This window comes from Colletotrichum phormii (assembly GCF_030913505.1).
Source record: "Colletotrichum phormii strain CBS 102054 chromosome Unknown BDP81scaffold_13, whole genome shotgun sequence".
Taxonomy (NCBI): Eukaryota; Fungi; Ascomycota; class Sordariomycetes; order Glomerellales; family Glomerellaceae; genus Colletotrichum; species Colletotrichum phormii.
Window position 1 is genome coordinate 198,454 of NW_026851455.1, and position 13,162 is coordinate 211,615.

The following is a 13,162-nucleotide window of genomic DNA, read 5'->3' on the forward strand; positions in this document are numbered from 1 at the left end:
GGCGGGCAGGCGGTGGTGTTTGGGGTCCCCGTCACCGTCCGTACCTCGAGAAGATTGGTGTGCAATTGTAACCCAACGAATCCGATTCTAGACTTTTTGACTAGATGCGTAGTTTGTCCATGGTTGCTGTTGTTGGTTTAGTCGTTGGAAGCAAGCTACACTAGGAAAGGAAAGCTTCTTTGCTTTGACAGTCCCGTCGAGCTGGATCCCCTCCATGGGGCTATCCCCTGTCAGTCCGTCTCCGTATTCCGCTTCTTATCTCTTGGAGGGGTAAATTGGGGAGCAGCACTGGGGAGACCCGAACGTGGAAGGAGACGGCCGCCTGGGGAGCGGACTACCTTACCTTGACAAAAAAGGATGAAGCACATGCTTTCTTGGGCTGCGCGTCATCTGTTGCACTGCATAAATTTACCGTGTTCCCCTTCCCTTCCTTTTCTTTCCCCTCCGCTTGTCTTTTTGCTTTTGAAGAGAGGGGTTTTGGGAAACTTGAACCGAAGAGACGATACCCATCTTTCAACACTCTCTGCCTTACATTACCGCATCCTTCCGTACTACCTACCATTTGCAACTTTTCATCCCGTGACTACAATCCTTTGAGGGCATTGACCCAGCAATTACCATTCCGGTGGTCTTATTTGTGGTAGTCTCGGTGAGAGAAAATTGTCAGCTGTAGCGATCACCTGCGCACCTGGAGCACGAGGACTGGACGTTACGGAGACAAAGAGAAAGTGAGAGAGAGCATTGAATCGTGGTGGGGGTTTCTTTTCAACCGCCGACTCTGCCGACGACAACCGAAGACTGCGACAGATTATCCCGACGTCACGACAACCTGCAAACGACTTCACCACTCAACCTACAATTCCGAACCCTATTCTCCAGAGGATCTTAAACGCCCCAGTCAAGAGACGTAAAGTAGCAACATAATGGGCGACATGATCCGGGACCTACCACCCGCCGCCGCCGGCACAGCAGCAACGGAGACTCCTACTCCCACGCAAGCGCAGTCGCAGCTGCGCAACAAGCTCTTCCTCGGCTCCTTCATCCACTCCAAGACAAAGGAGCAGCTCGAGTACCTCCACGATGCGGCCGTCTGCGTCGATGCCGCGGGAACAATCGTCGCTGTCGAGACCGGTTGTGACTTGGAGAGAGCCGAGGCGGAAGTTCTGCCGCGCTTGGGATGGAGCGTTGGCGATGTCGAGATTTGTGTCGGCAAAGAGGGGCAATTTTTCTTTCCTGGGTTCATTGGTGAGTTTCTACTCCGATCCGTCTGGGGACCAGATCGTCTGTCTCGGGATGCTTCCTCCGCCCGTAGTGAGACACTCCCGTCGTAACCAGAGCTAACGAAACCCCACCAGACACCCACGTCCACGCATCCCAATACCCAAATGTCGGCATCTTTGGCAAATCAACCCTCCTCGACTGGCTAAACACCTACACCTTCCCCCTCGAATCCTCCCTCGCCGACCAGAAAAAGGCTAAACGCGTCTACACGGCCTGCGTCAAACGCACCCTCGCCCACGGCACCACCACATCGGCATACTACGCCACAATCGACGTCGCTGCAACGAACCTCCTCGCCGACATCTGCCTCGCCCTCGGCCAGCGCGCATTTGTGGGAAGGGTGTGCATGGACCGCGAGGGGTTGTGCCCGGAGTACTACAAGGACGAGTCCGCGGCCGATTCGCTGCGCAGAACGAGGGAGAGCGTGGAGTATATTCGAAAGATTGATCCGCGCTTCGAGCTCGTTGCGCCGGTGCTGACGCCGCGGTTTGCGCCGGCTTGTTCGGGGGACGCGATGAGGGGGTTGGCGGATATGCAGCGGGAGTTAGATGTTCTTGCGCAGACGCATATTTCGGAGAATGAGGGGGAGATTGAGCTTGTGAAGGAGTTGTTTCCCGAGGCGGAGAGTTATACGGATGTGTATGACCAACACGGCCTGTTGGGGGAGAAGATGGTGCTCGCGCATGCGATCCATTTATCGGAGAAGGAGGCGGATACGATTGCGGAGCGGGGGTCCAAGGTCTCGCATTGTCCGTGTAGTAACAGCTCCATCACGAGCGGTGCGGCGCGGGTGAGGTGGCTGTGGGATAAGAGGATTGACGTCGGGTTGGGGACGGATATGAGTGGCGGGTATAGTCCTAGTATACTCGAGGCGGCGAGACAGGCTGCTTTGGTGTCGAGGCATGTTGCGATGGGACTGCAGGGGGAGGAGAAGGAGAGGGCCAAGTTGACAGTCGAGGAGGTGTTGTATCTGGGTACGCGGGGCGGTGCCAAGGTTGTTGGGTTGGGTGGGAAGATTGGCGGTTTTGAGGTGGGCTTGCAGTGGGATGCGCAGCTTATTGGGTTGCCTGTTGTTGATGAGGATGGGGAACAGGAGGAGGATGGGAATGTTGATGTGTTTGGGTGGGAGAGTTGGGAGAATCGGGTTGCGAAGTGGGTGTTTAATGGGGATGATCGAAATACCAAGATGGTTTGGGTCAAGGGGCGGATGGTGCATTCGAGAAAGTAGATGAGGAAAGAGTCACGTCATTGCGGTAGACGGGAGGCATGGAATATCTGGCGTTTGGTGTACCTATTTGCTGGCCGGGTTGATGTCACCTGGAGTAATATTCGATTAGATGTATAATGAAGCTTAGAGCTATTCATTGAAATCTCCGCCTGCGAGTCTCTCAAGGTGGATACTTGCAGTGCAACTCAACGGATCCAGTCTCGCAATGCATGAGTAACTTGAACTTGAACTTGAGCGTGAAGTTGAACTTGAACTTGAATGTGAACTTGAACATGAACTTGTAATTGAAATTGAAACTGGACTTGATAGGGTGCATCTGAATGCCCGTCAGATCACCAGGGTGGCGCGGTTCCTCCAATGAAGTCGAACTTGCCATATCACAATCAGGCTGCGTCTTACCAAGCAAGCAACGCACCCCAACAACTTGCCCCTCAACATCACCGCCATCTGCATCTTGCCCTTTCCACCCCATCATTCTACCTGGCTGGTTTCGCCATCAACAATTCCACCCTCGCCCTCGTGTTGAGCACCTCCCCCAACGAGGATCACCGGAACTGATCCCATTGACTGCTCAGCTACGAAGACCTTTCCCACTCGATTCAATCGACTTTACCTACCAGTCCGTCTACGAGAAACGGCACGCCATGTCCGGCCTTGAAGGCATCGCGAGCCTGGGCCTCGCCTGCAACCTCATGCAGCTCGTCAGCTTTGGTCATGAGGCCATCTCAATGTGTCGACGGATCCACGAGAGCGGTTCGCCGGAACCTGGTCTGACCGAACACGCCGAGAGCCTCAAACTCGTCTGCGATGGTTTGATAGAGTCATTGAGCAAACGACCGGCGCCCGCACCCACTGCCGCTGCCGCGGCCGCTGCCGCTGCCAAGGCACCAACAATGGAGAAGCGCCTCCTAGACCTTGCCGCAAAGTGCATTAAGGATGCCAGAGACCTGGAGGAAGAAATGAAATTTCTCTCTTCTACTCAGCCCGGCAGACCCGGGGCATTGGTCGCTGCACCAAAGATCCTCTGGCGGAAAAAGAGACTTGACCGGCTTAGACGCAACTTAGATGCCGCGCAGAAGCTCATGGACACGTCGATTCTCGAGTGTCATTTCGCTAAAGCAGATGCACTCTATAAAATGAACGAGAAAGGCTTCTCGGATCTGAGTCAAGAGCTTAGACAATTCGTTGCAGATTATGCGAAGGCTACTAGCATTCTTCGAAATGGCATCGAGAGACAAGCGAGGGAGATGCACGATCACGTCAGCGTGGAATCCTCAAAGATGCAGGAGGCAATCAGGTCCCATACGTCCGTCGAATTGGCTAGTCATGAGGTGTCTCTCAAAAACCATGTTTCATTATCAGCTCAGGGTGTGCAGGATGCCCTTTCACAAAGGATGATGTCTAAAGAGGACTCGGAGGCAAAAGAGAAGACTTATCAGCAGCTTTTGAAGAGTCTAAAATATTCCGGAATGAATGAACGGAGAAGTGACATCTCGCAAACACATCCGGAAACCTTCCAATGGATCTTCAAAAGTTCGATAGACTTTAGTGACTTGGGCTCCAAAAACTCGGTAAATTCTTTTCTAGCAACCAGTACAGCGATGGGCCTGCCAACAGAGACTCGTCGAATACCACGCCAGAGAAGTCAGAGGAGTCACCAGAAAGTTCCGGAAGCGCCAGCTGTCCCCGAGGGTCGAAGTCGAATCATTCGTGGGATAGCTTCGCCGACTGGATAAGAGACGACAGTCGTAAAATATAACTACTGGATTAGTGGTAAACCCGGATCGGGGAAAAGCACACTAATGAAATACATCGAGACAAGCGACAAGATCATGGAATATTCCGACCCAACAACTCATTTCATCTCTCACTATCTATGGAAACCCGGTACCTTGATGCAGAACAGTATCAAAGGGCTACTCTGCTCTCTACTTCATCAAGTTCTGGTCAAAGACAAGAGCAGTGCAAAGGAAATTTCAGAGAGACAGCCGAATCTATCAACGAAAGACGCAGACACCGACTGGACTGCACAAGAACTTGAGAAACCCCTTTTGGACGTGATAGGAAGTTCGGCTTGCACATATTTGATGCTTTTGGATGGCTTGGATGAAGTTGCCGATACCCCGACTTCTAAGCCTCATTGACGATCTGGCCGCTACAAATCAAGCCAAAATCTGTGTATCTAGCCGCCCCGAGCCAGAATTGAAGCGGATACTCGAAAAACACCCGATGCTCAAGATCCATGATCTGACCAATCGAGATATTCACTTGCTTACGCAAGACCGGATTGAGGCCATGAGAATTGACCTTGACAACAACACGATCGACAATTTGTCCAGACTTATCTGCGAAAAAGCCGAAGGAGTTTTTATCTGGGTAATTCTTGTTTTGAGTAGTCTCCAACGAGGCCTTGCCAACTACGATGATTTGGGCACTCTTTACAGTCGCGTGGAGTCACTCCCCAAAGACCTAACGAAGCTGTATAAGGAAATGTGGTCTAGAATGAAAGAAGACAGCGACCTATATCGCAGGAAATCAGTCTTGCTATTTTACATGGCCATGGAAATTAAGGCAAACCCTAGCGGTCTAAATATCTGGCGTTGTGCAGACAGCCTTCTCGGTCTCCTGATTTCTACAGATGATGAGATACTGGAGTCCTGCATGTCCCGGCACGAGATACCCGATACGCAACTACTCTGGCAAAAGTGGCATCGATTAGGGAGGGCATTACCAGCAATGTGTGCCGGACTACTGGACATAACTGAGCCTGAAGAAGCTGTCTCCTCGCACAAGACCTACGAGAGCAGACTTCAGCCTTGGGGCAAAACAGGCATTCGTTTCACACATCGGACAGCTATCGATTTCATTTGCAGCGAGGAGGGCAACAAAATTTTTGGCGCCTATGTCCCGAAACAAGATGATCTTATTTCACGAGTGATCAAGACCGACCTAATTTTACGGCGTATCTTCAGTAGATCAGGTACACCATCCACTACGTCCACTAACAACACCATTTGTCCACCAACCAACAATTCCGAGGTACCCCAACGGTCAAGCCCAAGCTTTGTTCCCTACCATGATCTGGCCAAGGTTTCATCACGACTAACTGTATACAATCTGTTGTCGTTCACATATCAATGTCTCGAGATCATAGGCTTGGATTTGGCGATGCCACGTTTAGGAGAGTTGCACCACTGTTTTCTAGCAGCGGCGTTTTGGGAATTTGACTTTGCCGACTGGGCCGAGGAGGCACTACAAGCAGCGACTGCAGGTGTTGACGAAGTGACCAGGGTGGACACACTTGCCCTGCGAGGCGGGTGTGAAGGTATTACAATCATTGACCGGCGGGTGTTACAAGAAGGCGATGCTTATCGGCTTTCAATGATTCAACGAATATTGAGAAAACATTCTACTTCCCGACAAAGGGCGGATGATAATACAACCCGACCAGTTCCGCTAGCCTGCCTAAGGGAGGTCTCAACGGCATCGCGTTGTCTTTTGTTTCACGCGCTAGAGGTCGTCACACAGCAGGAAGACGTCTCCCAGATTCCGGACGATGAGGAACAACAATTGCGAGTGTGGTCAAATATAGTGAAGGCCATTGGCTCCTTCTTATCGGCAAAGGTAATGGAAGACTTCAAGGGTCAAAAGTATATTGTTTCCATTAGGCGGGGAACAATCGGGGTCGGCATCATCTCGGAAGAAGATTTCCCTGGGTCGTCAGGGGAAACTTTTTTTTTGAAGTCAACGACGCGACTATCCTGACTTTCGTCATTGAGGGTGCTCAAAAAGTTCTAGGCTCAACCTCCCTGTCGAAGTTCTGGGCTGGGTCAACCTATTGTCCGATAGCGGCACCAAAGCTTTTGCTCGGGGATAAGTCTGAATGGCCGCGAGAAGGGTTCGAATTTAGCGAAATTGTGCAAGATGGAAGCATGGATGGCCAGCAACTACTCACACTGATGCTTCATGGGAAGATGCCGGACTTTGATGGCTTGACGTGCACATCCAGCGGGCCGTCCCTTCTACTGGCACGCAAATAGGTCATTTCATCGATTATTCCTCGGCGTTTCGGGCCACAGATAATAGATTTGGCACCGTGAACAAGGAATATAAATGCGTGGGCCATGAGATCTATAGGGGATATGAGCCACGATGAAAAGAAATTCTCTCCCCTGAAGACTGGCAATTGGTCAACTACCGCCTTCTGTATTTCAGCTACCTTATCAATAATGACCAACAGGGGCATTAGAAGACACGACCTAGGAAGCCTAAGTCATGGATATTTATTGCTTGACTCCTTTTCATAAATAGTATGAACTATTTCACAAGTTCCTTTAACACCACACGTGTTATACAATGTGTACATGTGACAACAGCTTCATATGTAGTTACTTTACTTATATCTGCCTTTCCGAGACATCGGCGAGCCGCGAAGATCCTCTCGACCGGTCTCAGGTTCACACTCACCAGATATTTTGAACCTGAACTAACAATATTCAGATCTGAAATGGCGTCTGGAGCTTTAGATCGTACACCCCCTTGATCCTCAGCGTGGATCATATCAATCATAAGCTTCATCATTGATGTTCTGGTCTGATCAAGTATACCATGTTCGGACTGGACGGAATCGTTGTTTCAATTGGAGACGATGCAGGCCCGCATCATACTCATTGCCAAACTTTAAATGACCTTGAGGCTCATCGCCAGAAAGAGCTTGATTTTAGGACGCAGTGAAGATGATGTCTCACCCTACCAAGCCTTTATGCGAAATTTTAGAACTTCGTAGAAACCAAGGTCTTTGATTTGAAGTCTTCTCAAGTCCCTTCGTGCACATTGAAGATGAATGAGAGCCTAGAATTAGATGACTGCAATTTACCAAGCATTTTTCTCTCTTTATGCAGCTGAAATGGCATAGCACGGAATACGTCTTTCGTTTTCGCTACCGGCTAATAGATCTTTCTGTACCTGAATGCAGGCTACATATGATTCATCCACACTCGAGAACGCGGTCAATTTGTTGAGTTTATTCAAATCAATGCCGTTGGAAGGAAGTCCCAGCGTTGCTGAACAAGAGTGAAAACACATCCTTAGCCCTATGGACTCGCATTAAATCCGGTTTCGGGCTAATGTCCTGTGGTAAACTGACGGCAGAACAGGGAGTGACACAAAGGTTTTAATCCTCTTTCCAAAAGATTGTGGCATCAGTGAACAATGAATCACATGGCATGAATTTTACAGCCTACCTCAATTAATCAGTCATCTTGCGACATCTGGCTATCAGGCAAACCAAGGTACTCAACCTGCCTCCCACGTCTCCGCCATCCTGTGACAACCCGCATAATCCAGTCAACGCATCTTCATCCGCCAAGCACAACCAGAAGATCCATAACAACAATGTCTCGCAAGATATTTAGCTCGCGCCTAGAGGCGTCATCCTGCCACGCACCCGGTGGCGGCTCAGCGTACGCGGCCCGGCGGGAAAGCCTTGTAAAGAAGCTCATCAAGCAAGGGTATGATGAGGCCACCATGATCGAGCATGTACGTAGCTACAACTGAATCTGTACGCTCAATTTGTGTTTGCTAACACATGATACTCTTGCAAAGGGAGTGACATGGGCAGACGACCAAGATCCATTTGGCCACATCATGAACGCGGGATTCTCGCACTTTGCATCCACATGCAGCTTTCGCATGTTCGAGAGCTTTGAGGCGCAGCTTGGCGATAAGGTGGACGAACTGCTGAATGCGACAGGGATTGGGGTCATCGTGAAGCAGTTGACGGTCAACATCAAAAGGCCCGTATCTTATCCAGACTCGGTTAGTCTCGTGCCTCGATTCATGCCTTTCACTTTCAGTCTGCTATCCTGTCGCACGGTAAATGTCTTCATGTCATGTTACCCCGTCTAACAAGCCTTGTCTTAGATAATCTGTGCCACTCGTCTGGGCGAGGTCAGACCCGATCGCTAGTCGCTACTTCATCACGGCCACCATGTGGTCGCTTCAGCAGCAGGCACCCGCGGCCGAGTCTTCGGGATGGGTGGTCTTCTTCGACTACCGCAAAGGGAATATTGCCAATCTGATGGATATTGGAGGTGTCTACAGAGACCTGCATGAAGCGCTTGCAGTCAAGTGTCAGAAGATGAAGGAGACGGCTGCGGCTTGGGAGAAGGCAAATCCTCCAAAAAGGCAGTCAAAGCTCTGAATCTGAATCAGGAGGGTCCAAAGAGCAGTCATCTAAGTACGTTGTAAGCCAGGCTTGTGACATCCAAAGACTGGGTCGTTGACAGTCTTGGAGTGAGGCAGCCTGTTTGAAAGAATTTAATCTGTCCCATGTCACCATTCAGCACTGACTACAGTTTCGCATGTGAAGCCTCTTAGAAACAACGAGATGCTCAAACTCAGCTGACGTGGTCATCACTGACATCATGCTCTACTAATATAGTACACCGCGATCCCATAACGCACATTTGACTTGTCTCTTACTTGAGTGGGCAGTTTTTACTTCAATCAGAGCCCAGAAGCAGTGATGAGTCGAAGGTGCATGTCGTTCTGCTCAGATATTGTCGCATTACTGCTTGTAGTATGAAGTGGTCTGCAAGTACTTGGCAAACTCATCAAGTGCATTGCGGCTTGACCTCAGTCATTGCGTCCAAAGGCCGAGTAGGAAGGCAAAAGTTTGATGCCATGATGCAGGCAACCTCTACAGCCCGAAGAGCATAGTCTTAGGCAAGTAGCACCCATTATCTATGTGATGCACAATGCCGGGCGATGAATGGGGGATCAATCGATATATTGAGACATTCGGGTGAGGATATGCGGGTTGCTGTTGCACAAGCCACACGGTAGTATGCGACACGGCAACTGGATCAGCTGTGCGGAACGGTCAGCAATGATCGGCGTAAGATGGCGTTGCAATGTACAATGGAAACTGAATATGGCCCTTTTGGAATTTTCTCTCGCGCGAGTACTGGCTCAAGATGACTGACTTCGTGTTGTATAATTACTTATTGGAAGCTGGCTAGGCTTGAAGGCTGAAGTGAGTCTAATTGCCTTCATCTTCGGCAACAGCATTGCAATCCATCACTTCAGCTATTACTGTGGCACCCAAAGTTCAATAGACTTCCCATGTGAATCGCAGAAATGACCCGTCCTTTCACCTTCAGCACGTTGATGGCAATCGCTAGTGCCAACGCACTAAGCAGCCATTCACCTCCCGCCACGGCTGCTCTCAGTTCGGCGCCTGTGTCTACACAGACGCCAGTTCCGACTCAATACACTTTACCCAACGAAGACAGCGATTTCTCGTCAAGGGCAGATGAGATCAAACTCAAACAACAGGGTATCATTTACGGAGAACCACTGATAGGAGATACATCCTTTTTCCCCAATGGGTCGTTGGGAACCCAGATCTCATTGCGCGATCAGAGCTTGTGGTTGAAGGATTCGGAACCTGTCGCTCAATATGCGATCAGTGAAAGTGCTGCGGCGCTTGAGGACATAACCAAGGTAACTCAATTTTGTTTCATCGATGCAAATAGTTGATCGACTAATATCTGCGCTTTAAGCATGGTGGCCTCAAGGGCCTTGAGGACTACAAGGTCCTTTACGATGGTCACTGGTCTAGATCGGTTCCTGGCGGCATCGCCAAAGGCCAGTTCAGCAACTTTACCTCAGATCTTCTGTTTGCTATGGAGCGACTATCGACCAATCCTTACGTCATTCGCCGTCTGAACTACAAAAAGGACAAAATCCTGGTCCCGCTTGACGACAAGACAGTCAGGAAGATCACTGGAACTACTCTCGAGTCAATTCATAAGGACGGTCGTCTATTCTTGGCCGACCACAGTTATCAGAAAAAATACGTCGCCCAGCAGGGCCGATACTCGGCCGCGTGTCAAGCGCTCTTCTACCTTGACAAGCGCTCCGACCACTTTCTTCCCCTAGCCATCAAGACCAATGTCGGCGCTGATCTGACATACACCCCCTTGGACACAGCCAATGAGTGGCTGCTGGCCAAAGTCATGTTCAACGTCAACGACTTTTTCCACGGCCAAGTCTATCATCTCCTTAACTCCCATGACGTCGCTGAGATAGTCTATCTAGCTGCCCTTCGCACGCTCAGCAGCCGTCATCCTGTCCTCAACCTCCTGGAAAGGCTCATGTACCAGGCTTACGCCATACGCCCCATAGGCGACAGAGTACTCTTCAACCCGGGCGGTTTCTTTGATCAGAATTTCGCCTTCTCAAATGCAGCCGTACGCCGATTTGGTGCAGAGTTTTATCCGACTGTCGCCGGCCCGTTCCAGAAGAATTACTTCGAGGATAACCTCCAATCACGTGATCTACTAAAGTCTTCCTTCGGCCCGAAACTTCCTCATTTCCCCTTTTACGAAGATGGGAAAAAGATTATTGGAGTCATTCGGAAATTCATTGAAAGTTTCGTTGAGGCAACTTACACGTCTGATCGAATGATAGCTAAGGATTGGGAATTGCAAGCCTGGATTGACGAATCCAACGGTCCTGCAAAGGTCATCGACTTTCCATCAGCGCCCCTGAGAAGCAGGAAGCAGCTCATTGACATTTTGACCCACATGGCATGGCTGACGGGTGTGTCGCACCACGTCCTGAATCAAGGTGAGCCTGTGACGGCGTCTGGCGTGCTGCCACTTCACCCCCTTTCTCTGTACGCACCTGTTCCTACCAAGAAGGGACGTATCGAAAGCCTTCTTCCTTGGCTCCCCAACGAGCAAAGGTCAGTTGACCAGATCACTCTCCTTGCACGATTCAACAGGCCACAGGTTGTGGAGAAGAATCAGACTCTACGGTACATGTTCAACGCCGAAAGTCTTCTCGCCGGAACCAAGAAGGCTGTTTCGTTGGCAAACGACCGGTTTATGAAAGAGATGGGTAGTATTAGTAGGGAGATCAGCGGGCGACGGTTTGATGGCGAGGGCTTAAGTCAGGGCATGCCATTTATCTGGACTGGCATGGACCCTGGAGTCATTCCATTTTACTTAAGTGTTTAGAAATTGTTCACACACAATTGGCCATCTTTTATGGTGTCTTTGGACATGGGTCAAGTGGATGGCTATTCAGGGACAATGCCCAGCTCGGATCCCTGTGAGAGGGATGTGGGCAAACGTCGAGAATCAGCAACAGGCAAAAACGATCCAGTCAAAAGGATACGCCGATAGGTTGGACAATACAACTCTAATTCATGGCACTGTCTCCCCGACATCTGAAGAAAAGTGGGACTGGCATATATTAGGAGCCCAAAGCTAGCTTCGCATGTGAGTTAACGGATATCTTCCGTAAGCAAAACCTTGAAGATATCTTGAACTGGCAAAGAATTCGATGATTTTCGTCGAACCCTCGACAAGTTAAAACTCTTGGATAGCAATTTCAAGCGTCTCTTTCGACATTATTAGTAATTCAGAGGTGGAATCGCCGGTCTCCATGTTATATCAGTGCAAAGCCTCCGCGGAAATAGACAGCTATTGAGGGCTTGGAAACCTTCAGAATATCACAGCAACTGCCGCCGCACCGCGGACTCCGGGACGAAAAAGATGTGACTTTCCTAACTTAGATGGCAGGAGATTCCGGGTCCCGAGTCAAGTCTCTTGGCAGATACTGACGTAACTATGAAAAGAAATGCGCACGAGTGGATGCTGTGCTTGATTCTACGGCAACTATATGAGTCGTGTTGCCCTGAATTCGCCTCTTGGCTCCGCCGGGCCCTCCTTGAGATTCCCTGCCCCATAGAAATGCTCTTGTGGGTTGGCGAGAGTTGAGGAAAAGTGTCCAGTCTGTTCTGAAGTTGTTAGAAAAATAACATACGTCGTACCATTATTCTTGCGGACTTCAACTTTTCTAGTTGCAACTACGATGCTTGCGAAGTCATCTTAGGTAAGGTAGGCAGGCCGCAGGCTCTGGGGGGACATGCCCCTTGGAAGATTGTCTGCCAAGAGTTTAGAAGCTAGAAAGGGCTCTTAAGGCTGTTGACATCGCACCGCGTCGGCTCAAATCCGACGCGCCGCTCGGTACTGCTGCATAATACACTGCCGCAACTCCAGGGGTCACTCACCGAAAGTAGTCTGGACTCTGGAAAATTCGCAACCACTTCGTCAGCAGTTTTCAACAAGCGAAGGCTCTAGTTGATGCACCTTCTAGATTGAAGAACTTTTGGTAACTGTCGAATGGGACAGCTTCCGATTTTTTTGACGCCCGCATTCCGGTCTTGGGTTGTAATAGATGCGGATCTGGCAATGGCATTTCGCCAAGACGAAAATCTCCTATCCACACCCATGACAACATCGGCGAGACCACATCAGTGATTTTTCGGCTCGGGTCAACCGCGGCTCTCATCGGTCCCCCAAGCCCTCCACTGATTATGCTTGGTCAAGGTTGATTCAAGGTGCAGTGACCAGGCGGACCGCCCCTGAACTTACGCGGCCAGGACTCTTGGCGGCCCGCCGGGGATGGCGTCCGGGTGCGGCTTGGGGGCTTCGGACCCCGGAAGTCAACCGTAATATCTGGGCCATGATTGGCGGGGTGCCTTTTACTATGCGACGAACTGCCGAATGGGGAATTGATCAGAGCGTGGTTCTTCGGGATGTGGGAGAGACCTGTGTCGCGAACCCGACGTCAGTGGAG

At 50.3% G+C, this 13,162-nt stretch overlaps 4 protein-coding genes across 4 annotated transcripts; 3 read left to right on the forward strand and 1 right to left on the reverse strand.

Annotated features, from left to right (window-relative positions):
- Positions 1 to 923: 923 nt before the first annotated feature.
- BDP81DRAFT_395503 (guanine deaminase) lies at positions 924 to 2,509 on the forward strand (the record flags this gene model as incomplete). The annotated part of the gene is made up of 2 exons (XM_060588074.1): positions 924 to 1,245; positions 1,356 to 2,509. The coding sequence occupies 2 exons, from the start codon at positions 924 to 926 to the stop codon at positions 2,507 to 2,509; spliced, it is 1,476 nt and encodes a 491-aa protein (XP_060443636.1).
- Positions 2,510 to 3,001: 492 nt separating this feature from the next.
- BDP81DRAFT_430687 (uncharacterized protein) lies at positions 3,002 to 3,453 on the reverse strand. The gene has a single exon (XM_060590635.1). It carries the CDS (start codon positions 3,438 to 3,440, stop codon positions 3,222 to 3,224), a length of 219 nt encoding a protein of 72 aa, XP_060443637.1. The 5' UTR covers positions 3,441 to 3,453; the 3' UTR covers positions 3,002 to 3,221.
- Positions 3,454 to 7,903: 4,450 nt separating this feature from the next.
- BDP81DRAFT_450794 (uncharacterized protein) lies at positions 7,904 to 8,711 on the forward strand (the record flags this gene model as incomplete). The annotated part of the gene is made up of 4 exons (XM_060592570.1): positions 7,904 to 8,047; positions 8,114 to 8,326; positions 8,365 to 8,383; positions 8,464 to 8,711. The coding sequence occupies 4 exons, from the start codon at positions 7,904 to 7,906 to the stop codon at positions 8,709 to 8,711; spliced, it is 624 nt and encodes a 207-aa protein (XP_060443638.1).
- A 968-nt stretch (positions 8,712 to 9,679) lies between these two features.
- On the forward strand, positions 9,680 to 11,535 carry BDP81DRAFT_322547 (lipoxygenase; the record flags this gene model as incomplete). Its single annotated transcript, XM_060584707.1, has 2 exons — positions 9,680 to 10,015; positions 10,075 to 11,535. 2 exons carry the CDS (start codon positions 9,680 to 9,682, stop codon positions 11,533 to 11,535), a joined length of 1,797 nt encoding a protein of 598 aa, XP_060443639.1.
- Between the last annotated feature and the right edge of the window lie 1,627 nt (positions 11,536 to 13,162).

Bases quoted from the DNA above. Each gene is read 5' to 3' on its own strand.
- BDP81DRAFT_430687 (XM_060590635.1), bottom strand. From the start codon at position 3,440: ATGCACTTTGCGGCAAGGTCTAGGAGGCGCTTCTCCATTGTTGGTGCC.